This window comes from Aotus nancymaae, unplaced genomic scaffold (assembly GCF_030222135.1).
Source record: "Aotus nancymaae isolate 86718 unplaced genomic scaffold, 86718_ANA_hifiasm-v0.15.2.pri h1tg000011l, whole genome shotgun sequence".
Lineage (NCBI taxonomy): Eukaryota > Metazoa > Chordata > Mammalia > Primates > Aotidae > Aotus > Aotus nancymaae.
In genome coordinates, this window is record NW_026988422.1 from 88,943,213 (window position 1) to 88,970,958 (window position 27,746).

Sequence of the window (27,746 nt, forward strand, 5' to 3'; positions counted from 1 at the left end):
AGATCGCACCACTGCACTCAAGCCTGGGTGACAGAGCGAGACTCTGTCTCAGAAAAAAAGTGCTTCCAAAACTGAGCTTAGTCCTGGTTATATTTGTGGTCGTCGTCGTTTCATTTTTCCAAACAGAGCTAAGGCAAGCTCAGTGCTACTGGAGATTCAGAAAGTGTCTTCACCTTGTTTTTGCCCCTTCTCACCCGGGAACCCTGCAGATGCCCCATGAGAGGCAGACCTAAGGCCACTGAGGGAGAGGCCGTGACCTTGGTCCTGAGGCTGTTGGTCTCAGAGGGTTTAGATCCCTTCACTGCCCTTGACTTGTCTCCCGCTGCCTTGGGTTTCCCTAAGTTCTAGTCCTCAGGCAGAGTCTTCATTGCCACACGTTTCTCTTTAATCCAGATTAATCGTATTGGTGAGGAGGTGATATGACGGGCAGGGGAGCAGGATACGTTCTGGAAACTGAATTCAATGTTGTCTTGCTGTTTCTTCTCTGTGCTGCGCCCTTTACGAGGCGTCTCCAGGGGTTCGGCTGATTCTCCTCCTTCCTCTCCTCCCCTCCCGGCTGCAGCATCCACAGATTATTCTCTTGAATCTCACCCCAGTTGTTTTATTAATTTTACCCCTTTTCATGACACAGAAACTCTAAGATGAAACTGTCTGTGATGGAGAAGAATCCCTTCCCCTCACATAGAATAGAGATCTTGAAAAGTATTTTTTCTCTGTAGGGTCTGTCTGGAGAAAGTTCTGGGCACATTTATCAGGAATAGATTTCCTGGTGAACAGAGCCAAGAGAGAATCTATTTGGATTCCCTTCTTGTGAACCTAGTAGTTTTTTCTTTGTAGGATCTGTCTGGAGAAAGTTCTGGGCTTTTCAGAGAAAAGTTCTGCTGGTGACAGAGCCATGAGGGAATCTGTTTGGAGTCTTGTGAACCCAGAAGCATCCAAAGGGAAACTCCATGAAAGTGTGAGGTGTGTGCCCCCCCCTCAGGATTTCTTACCCTATCCCTGTCCACACCTGTCCTCCAGACACTTACAGAATTGACATGTAATGTTCCCACCAGCTTGTGCTGTTAACTGAAGAATCCCCCAATTTATAAACTTAGAAAGGAAACTATTTCTGATAAAGGGTTGAAGCTGCAGGACGGCCGTCTTAACAGGCTGGGAAGCAAAGCATCCCGCAGAGACTGTGAGCAGGCACTTCAAAAGTGGGGAAGAGGAGAAATGAACTCATGCGAATGGATTGACCAGTGTACACACTCAGCAGGCTGTAGAAGGAGCTATGGATATTCACGTGGCGGGCAGGCTCTCGTGTGTAATAGGCAGACACACCTGTCACATGCATTTCATGTTTGTTTTGGGGTGAGGACTTAAGAACTAAGTGAATTACAATTGCGCCCTGTACATCAGAAGGGCTTCGTGCAGGGTCAGAAAGACACACAGTGCACAGCCTCCATAAATTGGCCGGGAGAAGGCCATGGTCAGTGGTCTCTTCTCAGGAGAAATTTACTGAAATCAGTCTCTTGTCCAGTCAAAGCTCTATTTATGGCTGTGGAACAGGGGCACAGTTACCCTGTGTCTGGAGTTTCATGAGCTGCAAATGTTTTAACGTTGCTTGTCTCAGGACCAGTGCTTGTATAGCTGCCAAAAAAAAAAAAAGCCCTGTGGCAGTTACAACATAGTATTTTTCTTTCTTTCTTTCGTATTTTTTTGAGACAGAGTCTCCCTCTGTCACCAGGCTGGAGTGCAGTGGTGCTATCTTGGCTCACTGCACCCTCGCCTCCCGGGTTCAAGTGATCCTCCTGTCTCAGCCTCCCCAGTAGCTGGGACTACAGGCGCATGCCTGCATGCCCAGGTAATTTTTTGAATTATGGTAGAGACCGGGTTTCACCATGTTGGATAGGATGGTCTCGATCTCCTGACCTTCTGATCCACTGACCTCGGCCTCGCAAAGTGCTGGGGTTACAGGGGTGAGCCAGAGCACCCGGCCAAACGGTCTATGTTTTTTAAGTTTACAGATGAGTTACTTAATCCATGACCTTAAATCTTGTTTATAATTTGATATATTATTGCCATGGAAAGTTTGATCTGTCAGTCTGATGATCTCTATTTTAATGTCTTTCTAGTTTTGGGGTCCTGATTTTCCCTGAAATTTCATTTCTTCAACGGATCCAAAAAATCATAGATAATCAATTTTCCAGGCTTTTATTATTGTAAGAATGTGGGCGATGATTGACGTGCTCTTTACATATTAAAGCAGAAACCAGAAGCAGCTTCAGAGATGCCTATCGACCTAATCCGAGCGGCAGGAATCTCATCTCATTAGGTGTAAGTGGCACCACACAGGTGAACATGCAGTGACACGGGAGACCCGCAGCGCAGGACACATGTGAGAAGTGCTTGTGGTTCTGAGGCTCTGTCCAGGAGCTGGAATTCAGATGCAGGGAGGGACTCAGTTACCTGTCGGGCGATGCTGTGTTTTGGAAGCTTATTCCGACTCCTGCACTGGATTTGGTAGCTGCACCTGGGCCCGCACACCTAAAACGGAGACTCTTATTAATTAACTCGACCCACCACTGAGAAAGCTGTCCCAGGGAAGGGGCGGAGCGGGGCCTCTGCTTCTGAACCTGTGGCCGGGCAGGGAGGGGCGGGGGTGTGACCCGTTTCCTTCTGCTCCCCCTGCCGGCTGCACAGAGAACTGCAACCAGGAGCTTTACGTGGCTAAGTGCATAAAATACGTGACAGTTCTAGGGAAATGTGACACACACATGAAGGAGTGAGGAAGCTTAATGAAATTAAAATAATGCAAATGCATCAGATAAATATACAGCACTATAAGAGGTTATCATGGAAAAGGCAACAAACAAGTATTAAACACCTGTGTGTGTACGTGTGTGAGGTACCATTCTTGTAAATTAAATTATAATTTTCTAAATAAAGTCCTTAAAGTAGGTGGAGAATCTTTGCCTTTGGTTGCCGCAAAGATGCAGAAGGATCTGTCACAAGGACTGCAGGGTCATCCTAGTGATTTCCCGTCCTAATCCTGAGGACAGGGTGCTTCCCACTCTGAGGATCCGGATGCTGAAATTGACTGTGTGAGAAGAGAAAGTGGGATTTTCTGTGAGAAAAGACTGTTGTGAACGTAATTTTCAAGTAAATAAATTTATTCTACCAGGAGACTCACTGCCATCATGCTATGTGTGTTGACATTCACACTATTGTTACCATCAGTATTATTGGGGTGTTTCCTGGAAAATGACCAATCGACACTTTCAGTTTTTTCACACTTCCAGCTAAATCCACTTAGCTTACCGTGTTTGAGCTTGGGAATTTCAGGGCACGGGTTGCAAATGATGGGGTGGAAGTTTTCCTGGGAATTAGATGTAATTCCACTAAAGGAAGCCTGAGGATTTGGCCAGAAGTTCCCCTCCTCATCCATCCCAGCACCTCTCCTCAGCGCTCCCCTTCCTGCCTGTCCTGAGAGTCTCTGTGGTCCTGGACAATGCACGTCTGGGGCATCTGCTTCCTAGCTGTCCACCCACAGGGCGGGCTGCTGTTCCCAATTGTTGAGAGGGAGCTTGGCCTGGATCCAGCCAGGTGGCCCTGCCCTGAGCACTGGGCTTCCTCCCACCAAGAAGAAAGGGTCAACTGAGCGCCCCCACTTCCCAGAAAGTCTAGAAGGCAAATTTAGTCAAATCTTAACATAGTGTAGCCATGCAATCTAGCAATCATGCTCCCGGGTATTTATCTGTCTGACCACAAAGAAAACTGCACATGAATAATCACCATAAGTTTATTCATATTTGTCAAAACGAGAAACACTCAAGAAGTTCTGTAGGTGAGTAGATAAATATTCTGTGATAAATTGATAGAATAATATTCAGAAATTATAAATGAGAGCTATCAAACCATGAAAATGCAGACATGAATTTTAAATGCATATTGTTAAGTGAAAGAAACATGTCTGAAAAAGCTATAATAAGTTATTTTATTTATTTGATATTCTGGAGAAGTCCAAACATACAAATTAAATAAATTGGTATTTATAAGAAATTTAAGAAGATGAAGACGGGTAAAAATAGGAGATTTCAAAGGTGATTGAAGTATTTATGATATTGTAATGGTAGATATGTGATATGAATTTGTTGAAATCTACACAACATGCAGCATAAAGGGTTAATTCTAATTCATAAAAAATAAAAATAAATAGGAGATTAGGAATTCCAGGATGGAATGCAGATTACATAGAAAATCAAAAGAACTACCAAGTAGGTTCAGAAATAACGTAGTCAGTAAGATAAAAGAATTTAAGAAACGCCACATGAGCACCGCACTCCAGTTACGCCATCTGGCTCCTCCCTACAGGAATCCTGGAATTGGACTACAGAGAGAATGGATGGCGTGTGGTGGGGAGGTTCCTCGTGGCTGGAGTGCGAGGCCAGGGCCAGGCATAGAAGGGAGGTGATAGACATTCACGTGGTGGCAACTTAGGGTGGATATATAGTGTATTTGCATATTTGTCATAATATAGTTATATAAATTAGATAAAAATAGTTTAGATGTGTGTGTATATATGTGTTAATACACAAACACATGATTTCTAGGTTCATTACCTGAGAGGTTCTACAAGAAATGACAGCACATTAACAAAAAATACACCCAGAATCAAGATTTGAGTTTTTAATAACATCCTGCGATGAAAGGAATCAGTTTTCTTAAGAGAAACGACTAATTCTAGGGCTTGGTAAGAGAATATAGGAGAAAACTCTACAATTTCTTATGGTACCAGAAGTTGAGAAAGGGTTCCAAAACAAAGGACTGCTCCTTTTGCAGTCGGCAGACCGAGCTAGCAGTCTTTCAATTCTGTTTACACTTTCTATCTGTTTTTATTTTTCTAGTCACGGTGCACATGTGCAGTTCTGTGATGTGAACGTGTTCCATAGGGGTGAGCTTGGGCTTCTGATGTACCTGTTACCCAAATAGTGAGCACTGGAGCCAGGAGGTAATTTTCAACCCTCACTCCTCTCTCACCCTGGTCTCTCTTGCCGTCTCCAGCTTCTATTAATTGCCTCTGTGTACCTGTGTACCCATTGTTTACAAGAAAATGATAAGGCGGAACGTGTTTTAAAAAATTTTTTGTTATTTTATTTAGGATAATGTCCTTCAGCTGTATTTGTGTTGCTGTGAAAGACACAATTTCATCTTTTATAGCCGCAGAGTATTTCAGAGTTTACATATGTCGTATTCTATCTACACAATCATCCATTAAGGGACATTTAGATAGATTATGTGAGTTTTCTATTGGAAATAGGGCTGCAATGAACAAAGGAGTGCAGGCAACTTCTTCTGATATAAAAGTTTCCCTTTGGGAGGAACATACTCAGTTGGGAGAATTATTGGGACAAAAGGCAATTTTATTTTAGATTTTTGGAAAAATCTCTGTATTGTTTTTCATAGAGGTTGCACTAATTTTTGTTCTCACCAAACATATATAAGCGTTTTTTTCTCTGCATTTTTGTCAACATCGGCTGAATTTTCTATTATGACTTTAAATGACAGCCGTTCTGACTGCTGTAAGATGCCCGTTCATTTTGCTTCTAATCGGCATTTATTATTATTGGCCACTTCTGAGTCTTCTTCCTTAATGAAGTTATTTGTTTTTTCCAGCTGACTTGAGTTACCCGTGGATTCCACGTATTCACGCTTTGCAAGATGAATGGATTGCAAATGTTTTCTGCCATCCAATCAGTGCTCTGCTCGCCCTGATGATTATTTCTTTTTCTGCGCAGAAGATCTTAGTTTAATCGTCCTATTTGTCTGTGTTTGTTTCCGTTGCGTTTGCTTTTGAAGTCTCAGTCATATTTTATGTGCCTAGGCCAATGTCCAGAGAATTTTTTTCTATATTATTTTCAAGTATTTTTAGAGTTTCCATTTATACAGTTAAATATTGAATTTATTGAGTCTCCTCAATAAATGATGTAAAACGGAAAACCCACATGCAAAATAAAGAAAACTAGGCCTTCACTAGCACCATATACAAAATCGCCTAAAAGTGACCATAACCTGAAACCGTAAACTCGTAGACAACATGATTCAGAAAGGATTTCAATTTAACACCAAATGCAATCACAGGAAAAAACCCACGTGCAGTTATATGTCCGACTCAGTAGGAAATAATAGACGACCTGATAAAAAGGGCAAACACCTGGACAGACGGTTTCAGCATGAAAGTTCTCAACATTATTAATTATCAGAGGAATTCAAGTCAGAAGCAAAATGAGATAACACCTCACACAACTTAAAATGGCTGTTATCAGCAAGTTAAAAGATAAGAAATGTTGGCAAGAATGTGGTGAAAGGGGGATTCTCAGATGGTGTGGTAGGATTCGTCACTCAATAAATCAAAAAATGAAGCTATTATGTGATTTGATGATCCCACTTTTTGTTACGTATTCAAATAAAATAAAATCATGTCAAACACAGGTTTATTTCAAGAATATTCATAATACTATACATTTGTAAAATAACTTAATGACCATAGATTGATGAGTGAATAAAGAAAATGTGTATTCATAAAACTGCATTTTATTTTGCTTTGAAAGAAGGAAATTTTGACACTTAACAACAACACGAATGGGCCTGGAGGACAGGATGCTGAGCAGAACAAGCCAGATGCAGAGAGAGAAATGCTTCAGGATCTCATTTACATGCAGAATCTAAAATATCCGAGCTCTTAAAAGCAGATTGTTGACTAGTGGGTCCCAGGACCTGGGAGGAGAGTAAAATCGGGTGATGTTGGTCAGACGGTACAGAGTCTCAGTTGTGCAGGTGGAATGAGTTCTGGAGGTCTAATATATGGCAACGTTCCTGCATTTATTACTGGATTGTAAAAGTGATGTTTTGATAAAAGGGTAGCTCTTAGGTATTCTCATCAGACACACACACACACACACACACACTCTCACACACAGAGTACATAAAAAAATAAAATGTAGCTCTGTTAGAAGATAGATATACAAATTACCCTGACCATGATGAGCATTTTACCGTCTGCGTCCTGGCCCAAATCTCATGTTGTGTTATAATCCTCAGTCCTGAAGGTGGGACCTGGTGGGAGGTGACTGGGCCGTAGTGTGGCTGTTTCATGGACGGTTTAGCAGCAAGTCCTGGTGCTGCTCTCATGACAGATCTGGTTGTCTAACAGTGTGTAGACCCCCCTTCCTGTGGCTCCTGCTCCCTTTGTCTTCTGCATGATTCTAACTTTCCTGATTCTCCCCAGAAGGAGAAGCCGCTACGCTTCCTGTACAGCCTGCAGAACTGTTAGTCAATTAAATATCATTTTTCTTTTCAAATTACTCAGTCTCAGGCATTTCTTTATAGCAGTGTGAGAATGGATTAATACGATATCGAAACATCCAGCAGTGCAACTTAAATATATATTTTAAAAAAACATTTCAATTATACCTCAATAAAACTGAAAAAAATCTTAAACTTACTCTTATACTAAAGAAATACATACTTCATATGTTCTCAATTAAAGTGAGACAACGTAGGAAAACTTACACTAAGATATTCACAACAGCTTTGCTTGTAATATTCATAAACTGGAAAGAAATTTGAAGTCCAATGACAGGAAAATAAATAAAAATGTAGTCACTTATTTACTTAATGGACTGATTCAGATATAAAAACTCCCTCCTCTCTCTCTCTCTCCATCTATACATAAAAAATTAGAGGTTTCATATCAGAGTCAGTCAATTAGTTGAATAAATGACAACATGATGATCTAATTTTATACATTAAATAGCATGAATAAACCTCAAAAACAGCAAAAGTAGCCTCTTACCAAAAGAAAAGCTCCATAATGTTTGATTCCATTTATATGAAGTTCGAATCAGAAAAACTGGATCTATAGTGTCAGTAACCCAAACATTTCCTGTATAGGTGTTGACTGCAGGTGCAGAGAAAGACCCGTGTTTGGGGATGGACTTGCTCTTCAGGCTACCTTAGGTGTTGGGAACAACGGTATTCACATTTGCCAGAAAGTCCGTAGTGACACATTTCACACCTACATATTTCTTCTTATATGTAAATTTTATCTCATGAAAACCAAAATTTTAACCTGTGTCATTAGTATAAATTACTAATATTTTGTGTGGTACTACAAGTGAGAACAACTTCTAAAGCAAAAAAGATATTTGAGAGCATGTGAACTCAATGAAAAGTACTCTCAAAGCTGGTCCAACTACTAAGCCTAAAAGCTCTCATAATACCCTGGTTGTGAGTGGAGGTTTGGAAAAATTAATTTTAAGAGATAAATTAAAAGCATTATCTGTAATAAAGAGACATCAGCATTCCATGTCAGAAAAAAATAGGTTTATTGTCAAAATTATTGCCATTGTGTTGTTTTGAAAAATTAAAGCAAAGCATAATGAAATTAAGTGTTTTGTGCATGTCTAGTACAAGAGCATGTTGAGAAATCTTCACAGCTCTGCAATGCTGAGGAGCTGCAGTAATCCAAGGAGAGGCATCAGATTACGATGTAGATAATTAAAATTTCATTGAAAATTGAGAAATTTTGGTTGTACTCCATATATTTATGGGGTGCAAGGCTAAGTTATGATTTAATTTATGAATTCAATATGAAATAATTGAATTGAGCTAATTGACATATATATTACATCAAATTCTAAAATTCTTATTATTTTTTGGTGACAAGAACATTTGAAATTTGTTCTTGGCTATTTTTAAATGACCAATACACTATGTTAAAGCTTACAAATAGACATGTATTTATGCAAACCATAGGGAATAATTGAAATCAATTATGGATTACTGAAATTTACATTTAGTTCATCATTAAGTTTAATTCTTTACGACGTGTTTTAGAATTCATTTGTTATAATGTTAAATATAAATGGCTACACATGTATGCGTAGGTTTGTGTATTTACACATCTGTCTATGGATGTAAATTAATGTCTCCATAGCTGTGTAGTTGCCTATATCAACAGACTTTAATAACACTCTAGAAGAATAAGTGCAAGTTATTAGGGAGAATTATTTCTTGAAGTGATGTGTTTTTAAAAAATATCCCTACATATAAATGCAAAAATTAGTAAAGCACAGATGCCCATGAAAATGCATGATAAATAACCATAATAAAATATCGCAACCTCCTAAGGCTCCAGAGTCCTGAAAAAACAAAACAAACAAACAAACAAAAAAACCCGTCACCTGCCGCTGAGAAAGAGGACCCTCCCCTGCACCTGCACCTGCTCCTGGGACCCGCCCCGACCTCGGTGGGTCCCGAGCGCCCCCTGGTGGCCCCGCGCGCCCCTGCGGGAGGTTTGTGTCTGGGTCACACTGGCCTCCACTCACAGTGTCTAGCACAGTAATACACGGCCGTGTCCTCGGTTTTCAGGCTGCTCATTTGCAGATACAGCGCGTTCTTTGAATCGTCTCTTGAGATGGTGAATCGGCCTTTCACAGACGCGGCGTATTCTGTCGTGTAACTGTTAGCTTTGTTTCTAATAACACCCACCCACTCCAGGCCCTTCCCCGGAGCCTGGCGGACCCAGCTCATGTAGTAATCACTGAAGGTGAATCCGGAGGCCGCACAGGAGAGTCTCAGGGACCCCCCAGGCTGCACCAAGCCTCCCCCGGACTCCACCAGCTGCACCTCACACTGGACACCTGCAAACACAGAGACACCCTGGTCATTACCGGCCACACACATCCACTGTTCCCCTCACTCATGTCCCCTCACACTCAGTATCTCTAGTTCTCCATAAATCACCTCTTATAATAGCCACAAGGAAAACCCAGCTCAGCCCAGACTCCATGGTGAGTCCTCTGTGTTCGGTGCTGATCACCAAGTGGAGACACCTGGGAATCCCGGGGCTGGGGCTCCTCTCCCAGAGCTGCAGGGTCAGGGCTGGGCTGGTTTTTATCAGCAGAGGGAGGACCGTATTTGCATGTCTCCTGCTACATAGCAAGCTGTGGGGTGGGACGGCTGAGGAGAGGGCTCTGCACAGAGTAGATGAGGATGTCCTGGGGACTAGTGGCAGTAACCTTATCACTCAGGAAAACGCAATTTCACAGGATGTAATTGTGGCTGGATAATCATTTAGCAGTCGTCCTCTTATTTCATTTTTGCGCATTTGCACACTGTATTTCCCCTGATATATTTCTGAAGTCCCTTGGCCTCTCTGATTGAGTGATGTCTCTTTCCTCGACACTGTGAGGGTATGATGTCGTCGCTGACAGGTGCATCCGGGATGTGCACGCAGTTTCCATGGAAACGCTGCCATTTGGCGGAGTTGCCTTTGAGAGCCTAGTGACCTGACTTTCCCGCTTGACCGTTGGTGTCTCTTAGCATACCACCTAGATGTTACGCTCCTTTCTGGCATAGTGACGCTGTTTTGTAACATAAATTGATCAACGATCTGATGCAATTAAATCTGGGTTTCTCTTCAGGGGCAGTTTTTGAGGTTTGTCCTGACCCTAAAATGTTATTGTTGTTTTCTTTTTTCTCCCAAGAAATGGAGTCTCGCTGTGTTTCCAGGCTGGGCTCAAAATCCAGGGCTTACGTGATGCTCTTACCTCAAACTACAGGCAGTGCCACAGTGCCCAGCTGCTGATTCTTACATTACGGATTTTCTTATTCTCTCTGTTGAAATGAGTGGGCTATTGTTTCATATGTTGCTCTCATGGATCAGTCAGCTTTCTGTTAGTTACTTACCGTGAAACCGCTAACATGTTATATGAACTTTAGGATTGAAATCATTCTCAATCGGCTGCAAATCAAGTCGCACCCTTTAGAGAGCTTCGTATCACTGTTCTTATGCCCTGCCTCTATCATTATAAAAATATACCAGGCTCTACCTTGGTGCGGAAGAAAGGGTTCAAGTATCTCAGAGGGACACTCCTGTTTTAAGAACAGGAAACTGTACGTGAGGGTGGGCTCTTAGAGTCTCACTGTGCCTCTCCCAGAAAGTGCTCTGTCAAATACTATATAAAATATGATTTCTATTTCTATACTATATATAGTAATATATATTTATAGTATTTTGAAGAACTATCTATCTGTCTATCTCTCTATCTCTCCATCTCAAACTTGTCCTAGACCTCTCATAAAATGAATATTGAGATGATTTATAAATTAACTGGATAACTACCACACAGGCACCACTTTTCTTATACTTCGCTCATAATTTATAAATTGACCAATTCCCACCTAGAAATTCTGATATGGTTTGTCTTTGTGTGTTCACCCAAAGCTCATCTTGAATTGTAAACCCCAAGTGTCAGGTGAGGGGTCTGGTGGGAGGTGATTAGATTGTGGGAGTGGTTTCCTCCAGGCTGTTCTCCTGACAGAGTTCTCAGGAGATCTGGCTGTCTGCTAAGTTTGCGGCTCTTTCTCCTTTCTCTCCCTCTCTCTCTCTCTCTCTCTCTCTCTCTCTCTCTCTCGTGAAGAAGGGACTTGCCCCCCTTTCATCACCTTCCACCATGATTGGAAGTTGCCTGAGGCTCCACAGCCATACAGAACTGTGAGTCAATTAAACTTTTTTGCTTTAAAAATTTCCCGGTCACAGGAGATATCTTTATAGCAATGTGAAAATGAACTAATACAAATGCTTTCCCATAAAATGTAACTGTTAATTAAATAAACATTTTAACCATGAGATAAACAGTCTCATGCTGCCTAAATATGCGTGCTGATTTTGACATAAGAACCATCAAGTTGTAGATGATGTCATACTCCGAAAAATAACCCAGGTTCAAGGAGTTAACTACAGAGTCATATTTACCTCGGTTTTGCTGCCAGGAGTTCCACCAGGCCTGCGAGCTGCCCCTTGGACTTCTCTTGTGTGACCTCACCTGTGCACTGAGCACCCTCATAGCAAGGTGACTGGGTCAGCCTCATGGACATGATTGCAGGCAATTTTCAGCAAATCCGATTGTAGTTCGACTCTATAATTGAGGAATCATGTTCATTGGGGTGTAACTGACTGAAATATCCACGCGCACAAAAAAACCGTATGGACACGTTTTCTATTATTCTTTATCTGTTCATAAAATTCCAAGGATTGAATCATAAACTAAAAGATAACATTTCTATAACCAAACTTACAAATGAATAAGGTGAGTATGGTCAGAAAAATCAAGATTGAGTTATTACCTGCAGTGTAATGGTGGCAAGTTACATAATGAAGCTGTGATGAGACAGGCTTCCAAGTGCTCTAGCTGATAACCTCTCGATTACAGCCGAGCAGCAATCTGGCAGCTTCCCCCACACGGGACAGCACTCTGTCGTCAGAGAAATTCACTGGGCTTCTCTGCAGGCTCTGGGGTGTGCAGACTCCTACCCCAGACTCTGCAGTCAGACAAGTCTCTGCTCTTTCCCAGGGTACACAAGGGACAGTGTGGATAAGAACCAGACGTGCTCCACTCAAGGTCTCTGCACATGGAGAAAAAACAGTGAAAGTGGAAAGTTCATGTTCTCGATTCATTGAATAATAGCTATAAAAAATGCAACACTGTTTCAGGAACTAATGCAGAATTAAAAACGGATGTAATTAAAATAAATATGAAAATTACAATTGTTTGCAGATCCACATTTGTTCATATACTTTCTAATAGAACACAGTAAAAGCAGATGTTCACTATAAAAATCCACAAACAGTGCGTTGACCCTGAAATGCACCTCCCTGCCTCCTTCTACAGGCAGCAAAATGCACGTGGATCCGGTTCCCAGCAGCTGCTTTCTGACACCTGTGTCATGGCGTGTGCTGAGGCCCATGTCCTGTGGTCCACTCTAATGAAAGGACTGACTCCGCAGTGACTCGCAAGCAGAGCCATTTAGGAGAGTCATGGGGATCCCTGCAAGGTGGCACCGACTTGCACAAGACTTAAATATGTTTTGCACCTTCCTTGCACAGCACAGAAATACAGGAACCTTCCCCCCAATCCTCCCTCCTCTCTCCTCCACTCAGGGTCAGGCTTCCCTCATATGCCATCAGCTTCACAGCCTCATTCCACCCCCTGTGCATTTCTCAAAGGGTGAATGTACTTCTTACAAAAATTCAGGGAACCTTCATTCCGTCTTGGAGTTTTCTGCTTAGAAAACCAATAACAACAGAAATGTTAACAAAAATGGGTCCCAATTCATGGCAAATCCACAGAGTGAAATGAAAGCCAGTTTATGACACAAGTAAAAGTATAAAAAACGGGCTACTCCATAGGCAGAGCGGAGGGATGACCTGCCATTTGTCCATTTTTATGGTTATTTCTTGATTTGATGTTAGACAAGGGATGGATTATTCATGAATTCCCCAGGCAACTCCCGAAGCTGAGGGTTCCTCCCCTCGTTTTTAGACCAAGCAGGGAAACTTCCTGATGTTACCATGGCATTTGTAAACTGTCATGGAGCAGAAGGGGAGTGTCTTTCAGCATGCTAATGCATTATAATTAGCAGTGAGGATGAACAGAGGTGACTTTTGTTGCTGTCTTGGTTTTGGTGGGCTTTGGCCAGCTTCTTTCCTGTAACCTTTATCAGCAAGGTCTTTATCCCTTGTGTCTAGTGCAGACCTCCTATCTCATCCCGTGCCTAAGAACACCTTAACTTACTGGGAGTGTAGCCCAGCAGGTCTCAGTCTTATTTTGCCTAGCCCCTTTTCAAAATAAAGTTGTTCTGATTCCATAGATTTTGGCCAAAAAAATGTAGCACACATATTTATAATATGAGCATGACTATATTGCCAAATATAAAATAAAATAATGGAAACAAATAATTTTACTTGTCACCTTGACTAGACCACAGTCTCTCAGTCACACACTAACCCAGGTGTTGCTCCAATGGTGTTAGGGGAGCCTGCCATTATTTTTTCCGGAGTCACAAAGAGTGTTCTAGATAACCCAGGTGGGGCTGAATCAATCAGAACCTAACGGAAGACACTGGGACGCCATGGTGGATGGCAGATGCAGGTCTTCCCGGGAATCCCAATGGCCAGCAGTGTTGACCTTAGGCATGCCTAGCCAGACCCCACAATTACTGTTACCCAGAGCTCACAGCACAATGGAGTGTCCAATCTTAGCTTTCCTCAAAGTCGGATGTGAGAGTCCAAACTCTGTGACAGTGTGAGAAGCACAAGATCAGTTCTGCATCAACATCCCACTGGAGAAAACTAGTACTAGTCCCTTCATGACTGATGTCCACTTCATTTTCCAAATGCCTCCATGCTCAGAAGACAGCAGGAATGTCCAGGCAATGGGGAGTGAGGAAGTCCCTCAGCCTACCCAGGTCCTGCAGACCTGAGCCCTGGGGTTTTGACTAAAGACAACTAATTCTCTGTTTTTAGGGAAGAGAAGAAGGAAGGAAACTGTGACAATCAGGTCTGCAGAGAAGGAAAATAGACTAGCAGAAAGAGGGTCAACTGAATCAGTCTGCGTCAGATGTGCACAGTTTTACAAGACAAGGGGGGATAGCTGTGATACCATCAGGTTCAAAGGACCCTGACCCTGGGCGAGCCTGCCTCTTGGCTCCTGTTAGAACTCAAAGCCTGTTCTAATAGAGATTCCCATGGAAGTCTCTGTCCTAAGACTAATTGGAAAACACTCCCAGGTTCCCTTGAGATTCTTCGGGACTTTCATCCTGCTGCCCACAGAAGGATTATTTGCCCCCAAAGTGACACTGTGGGTTCCAGAGAGGTGAGAATGTGTCCTCCTGTTACAAAAACAAAGACAGACAAAGGAAAAGAAGTTTTGCCTTTAGAGACATCAAAGGTTAGCACAGAATTGTAAATCTGGGAAGTTCCCTGGGGAAAATTGACAACGAGGCAGCCCCAGACCACGACAGGAAGCCAGCCCTTAGCACCTGCACCTGCCCTGGGGACAGCCCCGTGCACGGCGTCCGGGCGCCCCCTGGTGGTCTCGGGGGCCCCTGCGGGAGGTTTGTGTCTGGGCTCACACTGACTTCCCCTCACTGTGTCTCTCGCACAGTAATACACGGCCGTGTCCTCGGTTTTAAGGCTGTTCATTTGCAGATACAGCGAGTTCTTGGCGTTGTCTCTGGAGATGGTGAATCGGCCCTTCACGGAGTCTGCGTAGTATGTGCTACCACCACCACTACTAATGTATGAGACCCACTCCAGCCCCTTCCCCGGAGCCTGGCGGACCCAGCTCATCCAGTAGTTACTGAAGGTGAATCCAGAGGCCACACAGGAGAGTCTCAGGGACCCCCCAGGCTTTGCCAAGCCTCCCCCAGACTCCACCAGCTGCACCTCACACTGGACACCTGCAAACACAGAGACATCCTGGTCAGAAACTGCCACACACATCCACTGTTCCCCTCACTCACGTCCACACACACTCAGTCTCTCTAGTTTTCCGTGAATCACCTTCTAAAATTGCAACAAGGAAAACCCAGCTCAGCCCCCACTCCATGGTGAGTCCTCTGTGTTCAGTGCTGATCAGCAGGTGGAAATGCCTTGGAACCCCAGGGCTAAGGCTCCTCTCTCAGAGCTGCAGGGTCAGGGCTGGGCTGGTTTTCATCAGTACAGGGGGACCCTATTTGCATGTCTCCTACTACATAGCAAGCTCTAGGGTGGGACGCTTGAGCAGGAGGCTGTGCCCAGAGAAGACGACGGTGCCCTGCAGAAGTTTGCTGGCAGTGATGGTATTTGGAACATATGCTGACTCATTATGAAGTTGTGCTGTGAGAAACACTTTGTTCTGATCACTCTATTCATGTTTAAATACTTGTGTAAATTATGTCCGGTAGGATTCAGTATTTCCTCCATTTACACATGTGGAAGTGAACGCACACATGGAGGGGCTCTGTGTGCATGTAGGAGCTCATGTCTGGGATGAGTGGACCCCGGTATCTGGCCCCGTGCTCCTCACCACTGGCTCTGCCGCTCCCTAAACCAACTCCAGGACCAAGCTGGATGTTTCTAGTGTGGTTTTCAGAACCCACTTTCTGTAATAAGAGCATGTGTGATGTTGTCCTACTCCAGCACCCACCCGGAAATACGGAGAAAATTAGGGTTCAGCACATTAATTTTCAAGTAGCTCTGACATGTAACATATTTTTCTGTCTTTCTATTACTCCTTCCTTGTCTAATTTTCCATTTGTTTGCTTGTAATACATTTCATGAGGCTGAATTGAAAGAATAAACTTCACACATTTAAAATGTGTAGTAAATAAACATGATGAAAGTGTCGTAATTATCAGGAAAGTGGGCAGGTGGATTCTCCTCCGCATTTCCTCTTGTTCTCCTGTTTCCCTCCTCCTCTCCCCTCCTCTTCGTCTTCCGTTTCCCCCGGCAACTGCTGATGTTCATTACATTTCTTTAGATGCATTTTTATTTATCAGAATGTATAAAAGTGAAATAATGTAGTATATATTTTTATTTGTTTGGCTTATTTTATGCAACATAAATACTTAGATATTTTACCTTCCTGTTCTGCGTATAAGGCATTTATTTATTAGAAATGATGGGTGGTATTCTAGTGAACACATTTACCATAATTTGTTTTTCTATTTAACAGCTTAATAATATTTGCATCCTTTTATTACTCTGAGTCTTACCAAAAAATTTGCAACTCAGCTTCGAAATGTGCACAACAAAGTCAACAATAAGAGATAAACAGAGAAGATGGAATTTTGCAAATTTGTTAAAAAGTACTTTAAATATTTAAAGTTTTAAGATAAGCATCAAATGTGAAATCTAGGGAGAGGCACGTTCCTGTAGGCAGCAGCGAAGCCCAGGTACGAGCTGAGCTAGAACAGAGTCTGGCATACACAATGTAGCTATTATAAGAGAAACACACACACATATATTGGATTGCTGGAGGTTGAGTGTGGTAAACGTGTTGAAGTGTGAATTTCTCAGGGACCACACACTGAAGAGCTTTCCTAGCCTCTTGAATCCCTTTACCCAAAAATAGGGACAGTAACAAAAATCTTTCCATCCAATGCGTCCGTCTGGGAGAGAAAAACAGCCCACGCTCTGACATGCATTCAGACCCACCTCCTTTATCCCCACTGCAGAGCTAAGAAATTACTCGGCAGGGACCAGCCACCAAAACCAGCATCTTAGGGGCACTGGGGCAACCCCTTAGGAACTGAGATGGGAAAAGAGGCCTTCACTTAAACTTCATTGAGAAGTACCTCCCCTCTCTTTCTCTTTCTTTCCTTCCTTTCTTCCTTTTTCTTTGTAGTTACACACAGTTTTATTTATATAATTTAGAATGTATAACTTTTAATAAAAAAACCACATACTCTATAAATACACAATCTGGGTTTTTTTTTTTTTTTTGAGACGGAGTTTTTCTCTTGTTACCCAGGCTGGAGTGCAATGGCGCGATCTCGGCTCACCGCAACCTCCGCCTCCTGGGTTCAGGCAATTCTCCTGCCTCAGCCTCCTGAGTAGCCGGGATTACAGGCACGCGCCACCATGCCCAGCTAATTTTTTGTATTGGTAGAGACGGGGTTTCACCATGTTGACCAGGATGGTCTCGATCTCTTGACCTCGTGATCCGCCCGCCTCAGCATCCCAAAGTGCTGGGATTACAGGCGTGAGCCACCGCGCATGGCCCCTGTTTTTTGTTTTTTTTTGAGATGGAGTCTCGCTCTGTTGCCCAGGCTGGAGTGCAGTGTGGCGATCTCGGCTCACTGCAACCTCCACCTCCCGGGTTCAAGTGATTCTCCTACCTCAGTCTCCTGAGTAGCTAGGACTACAGGCACCTGCCACCACGTTCAGCTAATTTTTTTTTTTAACTTTTTTGTAGAGGTAGGGTTTCACTGTGATGGCCAGGCTGGTCTCGAACTCCTGACCTCATGATCCACCCACCTCAGGCTCCCAAAGTGCTGGGATTACAGGCATGAGCCACCGCACCCAGCCTACACAATCTGTTTTGAAATATACATTTTTTACAATATAATTTGAAAAGTTTTCATAAATTATTTGTAGATTTGCCTAATTAAAAAAAATGTTTAGAAGAGGGGTCAGCAAACTACAACCTGCAGGCCAGCCATCTTATTTTTGTTAACAAAGTTTTTTTTTTAAATTGTACTTTAGGTTCTGGGGTACATGTGCAGATCACGCAGGATTGTTGCATAGGTACATACATGGCAAGGCGGTTTGCTGCCTCCATCCCCCTGTCACCTGTATCTGGCATTTCTCCCCATGTTACCTCTCCCAAACCTCCCCACCCCCTTCTGTCTCTCCTCTAGTCCCCATCAACAGACCCCAGTGTGTGATGCTCCCCTCCCTGAGTCCATGTGTTCTCATTGTTCAACACCCGCTATGAGTGAGAACATGTGGTGTTTGGTTTTATGTTCTTGTGTCAGTTTGCTGAGAATGATGGTTTCCAGATTCATACATGTCCCTACAAAGGACACGAACTTATCCTTTTTTATGGCTGCATAGTATTCCATGCTGTATATGTGCCACATTTTCCTTGACCAGTCTATCTTCGATGGGCATTTTGGTTAATTTTGGGTCTTTGCTATTGTAAACAGTGCCGCAGTGAACATACGTGTGCATGTGTCTTTATAATAGAATGATTTATAATCCTTTGGGTATATACCCAGTAATGGGATTGCTGGGTCAAATGGAATTTCTATTTCTAGGTCCTTGAGGAATCGCCACACTGTCTTCCACAATGGTTGAACTAATTTACACTCCCACCAACAGTGTAAAAGTGTTCCTATTTCTCCACATCCTCTCCAGCATCTGTTGTCTTCAGATTTTTTAATGATTGCCATTCTAACTGGCGTGAGATGGTATCTCAGTGTGGTTTTGACTTGCATTTCTCTAATGACCAGTGATGCTGAGCATTTTTTCATATGTTTGTTGGCCTCATGTATGTCTTCTTTTGTAAAGTGTCTGTTCATATCCTTTGCCCACTTTTGAATGGGGTTGTTTTTTTCCTTGTAAATCTGTTTTAGTTCTTTGTAGATTCTGGATATCAGCCTTTTGTCAGATGGGTAGATCGCCAAAATTTTTTCCCATTCTGTTGGTTGCTGGTTCACTCTATTGATAGTTTCTTTTGCTGCGCAGAAGGTCTTAAGTTTAATTAGATCCCACTTCTATATTCTGGCTTTTGTTGCCAATGCTTTTGGTGCTTTGGTCATGAAGTCCTTGCCTACGCCTATGCCCTGTATGGTATTGCCTAGGTTTTCTTCTAGGGATTTTATGGTGTTAGGTCTTATATTTAAGTCTTTAATCCATCTGGAGTTAACTTTAGTGTCAGGTGTCAGGAAGGAGTCCTGTTCTGCTTTCTGCACATGGCTAGCCAGTTTTCCCGACACCACTTATTAAACAGGGAATCCTTTCCCCATTGCTTGTTTTCGTCAGGTTTGTCAAAGATCGGATGGTTGTAAATGTGTGGTGTTGCCTCCGAGGCCTCTGTTCTGTTCCGTTGGTCCACATCTCTGTTTCAGTGCCAGTACCATGCTGTCTTAATTACTGTAGCCTGCAGACATTCACTGTATTCAGCATTCAGCTCCTTCTATTTCTTCAAAAAATAGATGGGTTATATCTGCATGGAGAATGGAACAAGTGCTTTCTAAGCTGGTTCTCCTGGGAAGTTGCTAATGATGCTCTGACCCAGGATCGTGAAGAGGACGTTGACCCCTGGTGGTCGCTGTCGGCAACACGGGATGCTCGCGCCTGGTGGGCGCCTTTGTGACTGATTTGTCCACAAGAGATTTTAGGCTGTCACGTGCTGCATGCAGGTGAGTTCTCAAACCTCAGATGAGGAAAACAGCATGGCCACACTGAAGATGAGAAAATCGAAGACCTCACTTCATCAGCCGCATTCCACTGAAGGGAACTTTTTACTCAGAGAGCCAGGGATGAGCTGGGAGGAGGAGGGGGCTGGGGAAGTCAGCCTGCTCGAACTCCCTGTGGAAGGAGAGTTTAAATGTCCTCAGCTAATCGGGGGTATTTCGAGACTTTCGCGAGCTTTCAGAAAGACAGTTTTCATGAACAAATGTGCAAACTTTACTCAGAGTTGTAGTTTTCACAGATTATTGTTCCTCTCTAGGCAGCAGATGTTCTCAGAATTCTCCCTGATACTTCTTGAGCTCCTGGTGCAGGTCCTGGAGGAAAACCCGCATGGGAAGGGAGCCCTCCTCATGTGCAGCCCTGAGGCTGTCAGGTCGCCTCACCCACCATCGCCATTCAGTCACTTGGTAAGTACCTCTGAGCTAATCTTCCTGCAAAGTGTGGTTTTGGGCAGTGTATTCACCAGGTGAGAAACTCATTAAGCTCTGTTTGTTTCCACGGCCAAGTATCCCGTTCTGGAGCACAGGCTGGTTCTGAGTGTGTGGTCGTGGGTAATTAGTGGGAGGAGGTTTGTGTGCGTCAGTCATCTCCCAGAGTGCACCCGCCATGGGGGTGACGCCCACAAGCAAGCAGATGGGCTTCGCAGCTGGAGGATGACAAACATTTTCATAACCTGCGACCTCAGTGCTGCCCTTTCCCTGTAAGACCAAGCGTGATCATGCCTCTGGCTAATGTGCTGTCAGCAAGGGCAACCAGTGCCCACCCCTGTGAGGGCTCCTTCCAGGTGCCCACCCACTTTGTAAAGGGAAGCCTCTGTTCCTGCCTAGGTCCCATGCATGTGTTTGCATTTGCTGCATGAACCGCCTGATTCAGAACCATCACCCAAGAGCTTCCATTGTATCTAATGTAACTCCAGGACATCACACATGGAGTCTCTCATTGCCAGGGTCTCCAAATCTCAGTAAAGGATGTCCATTATGGGATTCACCAGAACTTGCTGGTCTTTTAGAGACATGAACCGGCCTCTAAAAGCTTAAAAATCCTACTCTCTGGGAAGGGGCATTGTAAACTTGAAGTAAGATAAGCTCCAAATTAATATATATTTTGTGGATTTTGGAGGAAAAAGTTCAAATTGTTTTAGCCTCACCCACTTTCCCTCTAACTAGTATCATTTCTAGAAAGCCACTGTAGAAACGTGTGATGCTCTGAGATAATTTAGACTTGTTATATTAGGAGGTCATCAGAAGAAGAGCCAAGTGTCCTTGTAGATTCATCCATTGTAAGTTATTTGTGACTCTGGTGTGGGATGGTCACAGTGGAGAAGGCTCTGCCTGTGTAGGGCAGGGATTTCATTGTGATCCTAAAACTGCTCTAAAAGAAATTTTATGATAAGGAGTGATAGAAACATTTGAAAGAAATTTTAGCCACTTTTTAAGAATCACACTTAGTCTTACCACATGATCAAATAACCTTGCTGCAAATTATTTGTTCCTCTAATTTGAAACCTTGTTCATAGTAGCACCTTCATGGAGTGTCTGCATCAACTGTATCGAGTGTGGCCTTTCCCACTCTGCGAATCTGGCTTATATGATGATTGTTGAATGGAATATTTCTCTTAAAATGAGAGTGTGCACTTGTTTCCACTGTTATTTTCTCTCAAATATATAACCCAGTTTGTAAACAGCCTTAAACCTAATAATCCCTGTCATCTCCTCAGCTCAGCACAGCTGCCCCCTCCCCGGGGTTTCTGACACTCTCAGGATGTGGTTTTCACACTGTGTCTCTCGCACAGTAATACACGGCCGTGTCCTCAGGTCTCAGGCTGCTCAGCTCCATGTAGGCTGTGCTCGCGGACGTGTCCCTGGTCATGGTGACTCTGCCCTGGAACTTCTGTGCGTAGCCTGTGCTGCCATCACTAGGGCACACATATCCCATCCACTCGAGCCCTTGTTCAGGGGCCTGGCGCACCCAGTGCATACAGTAGCTAGTGAAGGTGTATCCAGAAGCCTTGCAGGAGACCTTCACTGAGGCCCCAGGCTGCTTCACCTCAGCCCCCGACTGCACCAGCTGCACCTGGGAGTGGGCACCTGTGGGGAGGACACAGGAGTGTGGATAAAACCCCTTTGACTGGACCCAGTCACCTCCTCAGTCCTGGGGGCTGAGAATGATCCTACCTGCAGCTATGACCACCAAAAATAGGATCCTCCAGGTCCAGTCCATGGTGAGGAGCTGTGCTCTCAGGGGCTTCTCTGGAGGAGGAGTGTGGTTACTGGGTGATGCTCTCAGGACACAGATATATCTGGAGTAGCTACCTCAGGTGATTTGCATATTCGGGAGCACTAGGCTTCATAGCCTTACACCTGATCCAGCATGGGAAAGAGAAGGTAGCTCTCACACGAACCACACAGCTGTGGGTGCTGACCTGCACGTCCTCGTTCTTATTTAATGTCGTGTGTCCCTTTGTACGCCCAGAACTTTGTGAAGGGAGAACTTCGCCACTAAGCAGCCGACTCACACAGGACGTGGTTCTCAACGTGAGCCCGAGTCCCCGTGGCACATGCACAGCCCCCGCCCTGTCGAGGCTTACTCTTGGGATCAGTGTTTCTTCTGAAATGTGGACCTTTTGATTTAATAAAACTATCCTGGTTTTTTATCTTTTTACTAGTAAAATATCTCAAAGCAGTAACAATTTTGCCTTTTAAACGTGATTCTCACTGAATTGTTGATTTATCGCTAAATATATTAGGGTATTGAAATATACATCAATCACCTTCGTAAAATTCTTATTTTATAATTTTTTGGTAATCAAGAAAGTAACACTGAGTCCCTGCGAGAAACCCCGTCCGCACCAGCCCTGGGGCTGGAGCCTGCGCTGGGTGGGTCCCGGGCGCCCCCTGCAGCACGGCCTCTGCATTGCAGGGACGTTTCCATCCGGGCTCGCAGCGCGTTTATCTCCCGGTGTCTCTAGGGCTATAGGGAGCGGCCATGCCCTGGTTTAAAATGCTCCCTCAGTGACACCATATGTTACTGACACCGTGTTTGTAAATATTGACCGTGGGAGACCCAGTGAACTCTGCAGGGAGACCCCAAACAAGGACTTTATTAAGGAATTGGGGAGCCCCCTCCCTGGATCTCAGGATGCACAAAATCTTCAAGGGTTTCTGGGGGACCCTTTATCTGCTTTACCTCCTGCAGTTGACCTTGGCATCTAAGAAGAGCTGTAGGTATGTATGCTTATGGATCGATGCCACGCCACGTCTTCTGTTTCGATAACACACACACACACATATACAAACACTCACACTCACACAGAGCTAGTTGATTTTTACAACAATGGGGCTCCAACGTGCCCTTTTTTCTGGTATCTTGCAAATGGGGAGCACCCCTACACTAATACTAGACGTGAGCGTATGACTTCCTTCTGCAAACGGAAGGAAAACAGCACACAGTCGGAGACACAGCACGTGCACATTCATCACGTTTGCCTGTTCTCACCCGTAGGGAAGTGACTTTCTGTCCAGCAAGGGTTGAGTCGGAGGCTTCCAATCGCTCTGCTGTCCTTGAACTTTTCCTCCCAGTGTCTTTGCATTTCTCCACGTTCTTCTCCCTAGATGGAGTCCGCATTGCCACACTCATCTTCAATTTAGATTAACTATACTGATGAGAAGGTGACGTGTGGGACGGGGGGCATCGTATATATATATATATTTTTTTCTTTTTTCTTTTTTAACAACCACAAGTTCATATTCCACTTCATCTACCCATCCCACACTGCCACACATCCTGAAGAAATGGCTGCCAAAAGACTTTTCTTTTAACTTCTTCTTAGCAATTACCTTCAATGAATTGCTCGCAAATAATTTATTCCTAGCTTACATTTTTATTGTGTTCCAAGAAACTCATGTCTTTAAGAGGTTTCCACATGAATCAGTAGAATCTGCCACCGCTGACCGGAGGGCAGCGCACCAGTGACTCCAATTACACGAGCCGCTCCAGGGAAAGCTTCAGTGATAACCGTGTTGTGAGATTCCACGCTGGTTAGGACAGAAGACGGTGAGGAGAACAAGGCAGAGCTCGCTTGACCAAATGGCTGTGTGCTTGGTCGTTTTTAAAATGTCTTTGGCTATCTTCAGCGACAACATCAAAGCATGATGGAATTGAAGCCTGACATAGAACGTACAGAAACACGCACAGGAATAGGCAGACCAGGGTTTCCTGAAGGCACAGCAGACAAGGTGCATAAATGGTTTAGATGGGCCTGCAAACATAGGCCAGTTAGCTGAGAGAGCCTAGAAACACCGACACCTCATTAACGACTCACATACCCAGTAACACAGTTTGATATTTTAATGTAATTATTTAATACCAGCAACCAGAAATCCTTGGAGAAACAACTGATTCTATGTATGGAAAACACAATAGAGAAAAAGCTTAGAATTTCTCGTAATACTGGGAAATAGGGACGTGTTGAAAAAACGAAGAATGGGGTGAGCTTTACAGAATCCAAACTGAAAGAGCTAACAGAACCTAAAACAACCTGTGGTGATTTGAGAAATAAAATGAATAACGTAGCGTTGTATCTTCTCCAGATCATAAACTTAACCTCCATGAACCAACACTAACCATTTATTAATAAAGAAAATTAGAAAAAAGACAACTCCCACGCAGAATTCCAAATAGCTTAATAATCCTCCCACCCAGTAGGTGAAACATGAACACTTATGCTGTGATTGTGGCATGAGATTAGAGACAAAGAAAAAATCCTGTGTTAGTGAATATCATAACGAATTTTTAGATGATCTATGAGAAAACAAAATTATTTTAATCAAGTTTACACACACACACACACACACGTATATAAATATCTTTCTGCCACATTGATAGGGGAATGAAAAGACGAATGAAGACTTGGAGAACAGACGTGCAAGTCACATATTTGCTAATGACTTTTGGTTAACTCGGTAAAGGACTTTTATAATTAGTATGCAAGAAAACTTACAACTGATCAAAAGAAAACAATGCAACAAAATGAGCTGAATATCAAAACAGACACTTCATCCAAATTACCTAAAATATTTAAATATAAAATGTTAATTCGGGACAGGTGCATTTAAACAACAAGGAGATACCAGTACTAATTTATTAGAGTGGTTCAAATCCACAGTTCTCACGATGCCAAATGGCAACGAGGATGTGGAAGAACTCGGTCTATCATGCATTTCTGGTATAAATCCAAAATCATGACTGCACGAAATACATTGAAATATTTTGACACTTCATACAATGAAGAAAAAAGTAGAATTAAAATGTGATCTAGCAGCTCTGTTCCAAAATATCAAAAATACCAATTCAAAAACGGATGTTCACACTAATGTCTTCAGAGGAATTCTTATATGTTTTATTAATTTGATTTATTTTCCACTCCCTGAATTTTGCCTACAGAATAAATGTTGTATGGAGAGTTTCCCAAGTAATTAGAGTGCATACAAATTTTATTGTTCCTTTTGTTGATGAATTGACCTCTCTTTCTAAGAAAGTCTCCAATCTAATAATCCCTTTCCCTTCCTCAGGCCCAGCACAGCTGCCCCCTCCCCGGGGTTTCTGACACTCTCAGGATGTGGTTTTCACACTGTGCCTCTCGCACAGTGATACACGGCCGTGTCCTCAGATGTCAGGCTGCTCAGCTCCATGTAGGCTGTGCTCGTGGATATGTCCGCGGTCATGGTGACTCTGCCCTGGAACTTCGGCGTGTACTTCGTGTTACCAGTACCAGGGTAGATCCATCCCATCCACTCGAGCCCTTGTCCAGGGGCCTGTCGCACCCAGTGCATATAGCTACCGGTGAAGGTGTATCCAGAAGCCTTGCAGGAGACCTTCACGGAGGCCCCAGGCTGCTTCACCTCAGCCCCTGACTGCACGAGCTGCACCTGGGAGTGGGCACCTGTGGGGAGGAGACAGTAGAGAATCAAAGTCCTCTCAACTGTGACACATTTCCTCCTCAGCCACGTAACTAGGTGGCCCTTTACCTGCAGCTACTGCCAGCAAGCAGAAGATCCTCCAGGTCCAGTCCATGGCGAAGAGATTTACACTCAGGGCTTCTCTAGAGGAGGGATGTGTTTGTTGGTGATGCTCCCGGGGCCCGGACATACCCATATGTACTTCAGTAGAACTTGCATTATTTGCATATTCATGAGACAGATTATTTCATAGCTCAAAGCCTGACCAAGAATGAGAAAGAGAAGATACACGACACATCCGCCTTGCAGGAGTGGGACGCTGATGGTCCAAGCCCTAATCCTGCTTAAAAAAATCCACGTCCTGCTCCATTTCTGTTTGTAGACAGCAACCTTTCACCGAAGAACAAGTCCCCACAGATGATGCTCCTCACTATGAACCCGTATGTGATTAGCGTAAAGACCACCTAGATCATTTCTGGACCATCAATGTCCATGACGCTGAGCAGGTGCCTTGGCCCCGTCATGGTTCCCCCAGGAACCAGCACAGCTCACTGGTGACGCTGAGAAGGTGACTGCTGATGTCCCACGTGAGTGTCCGGCAGGTCCCTCTGAGATCTGCTGGGCGCTCCTGAGACAGTGTCTCCATCGCCTGCCTGGTGCCTGATCCCCCAGGATCTTCATTCCCAAAAACACCCTTGCCCTGTGATGCATAATTGGAGATGACTTTCTTATATCACAGACACTGGGGGTTAGAAGTTGAAACAGGGGTTCGGAGTTCTTTGTGAACTCATGATCCCGAAATAACTTCCAAGGAATCCGAGTTATGGATAATTGTGGGTTTTATTTACAACTCCATTCATTAGTATTTTGTGAAGTATTTACATACTGTTCAGTTCATGTCCATACATCCTCACCTTCCCATATCGAATTCTGACTCACTCCGTCTGTGCACCTGCCACCCTCTCAGATCCCCCACTGCCCTGTCACTCACACGATGCAGGCAACATTACTTCACAGTGAGATGTGAACTTCTTATCTATAGGAATATAGCGACTCCCACAATTCTGCATCCATTGAATCAGTAAAACCATCCCTATTCATCATATCCTCACTATTAAGATATTTGTAATCCTAGAAGCTCACTTCAAAACATAGTTCTCACTGTAGCGGGATATTTAACGTCACATCAGCAGCTTGTAGAGCAGTTATTTTAGAGGTTTTTTTTTCTGACTCAGGAAACCGAGGCCCTGAGAGGAAACCTGCTGCATGTTAGAACCTATTATCCAGCATCTCACGCCAGGAAATGAAATATTCAGCAACCCGGACAGTGGCAGTAGCAGCTTCTGTGATAAAAAGCAAACACATGTAGAGATAGCAGTCAATTCTTCTAAGTATAAACAACATCCTATCAAGTTTGGGCTTTATTTATATTATTCAAGTTGTCTCCACGTCCCTGGTGGGTGCCCCTGCAGGGTGTAATTATTTTGTTAGGCAAACGTGATATCTATCACTATCACCTCAGGCTCAGTCTTCATTGCACATGTTAGGGAAAGCTCTGATATAAGGAGAGAGGACACTGGAACTTGAGTAGAAGTAATGATTAGCCTGCAGAAGACACTGTACTATGAGTTCTCAATAACCTCTGACCCAGCGGAATAGATTTTCCCTGCTTTCAGCTGCTGGCTCCTTTATTTTAAATGTTATTTTATTTATTTTATTTTATTTTACATTCATTTCATCCTGTTATTTCCTGAATACTTAATCAAATCAAGTACCTATAAATTTTAAATTTAATCAGTCATTCGTAGATGTAACATAAGATGGGCATGATGAAGATGCCGGAATATGAAACAGATAAACAAGTTGTGTGTGTTTAGAGTGGTACCTGAGGGCGGAAGCTATGAGGGACTGGTGCTGAATTCCATGTGAAGAAGGTCAGTTACATTTGCCGGCCAGAATGCTGGTCATTTCAGTGAGAAAACATCGTAGAGTGGTCTGCA

The 27,746-nt window shown here is 43.6% G+C and overlaps 1 gene segment (V, D, J or C); it reads right to left on the reverse strand.

Annotated features, from left to right (window-relative positions):
- Positions 1–21,523: 21,523 nt before the first annotated feature.
- On the reverse strand, positions 21,524–25,933 carry LOC105716941 (immunoglobulin heavy variable 1-46-like). The segment is given in 2 exon segments: positions 21,524–21,876; positions 25,816–25,933. Coding segments are annotated over 2 exon segments (363 nt in total).
- Between the last annotated feature and the right edge of the window lie 1,813 nt (positions 25,934–27,746).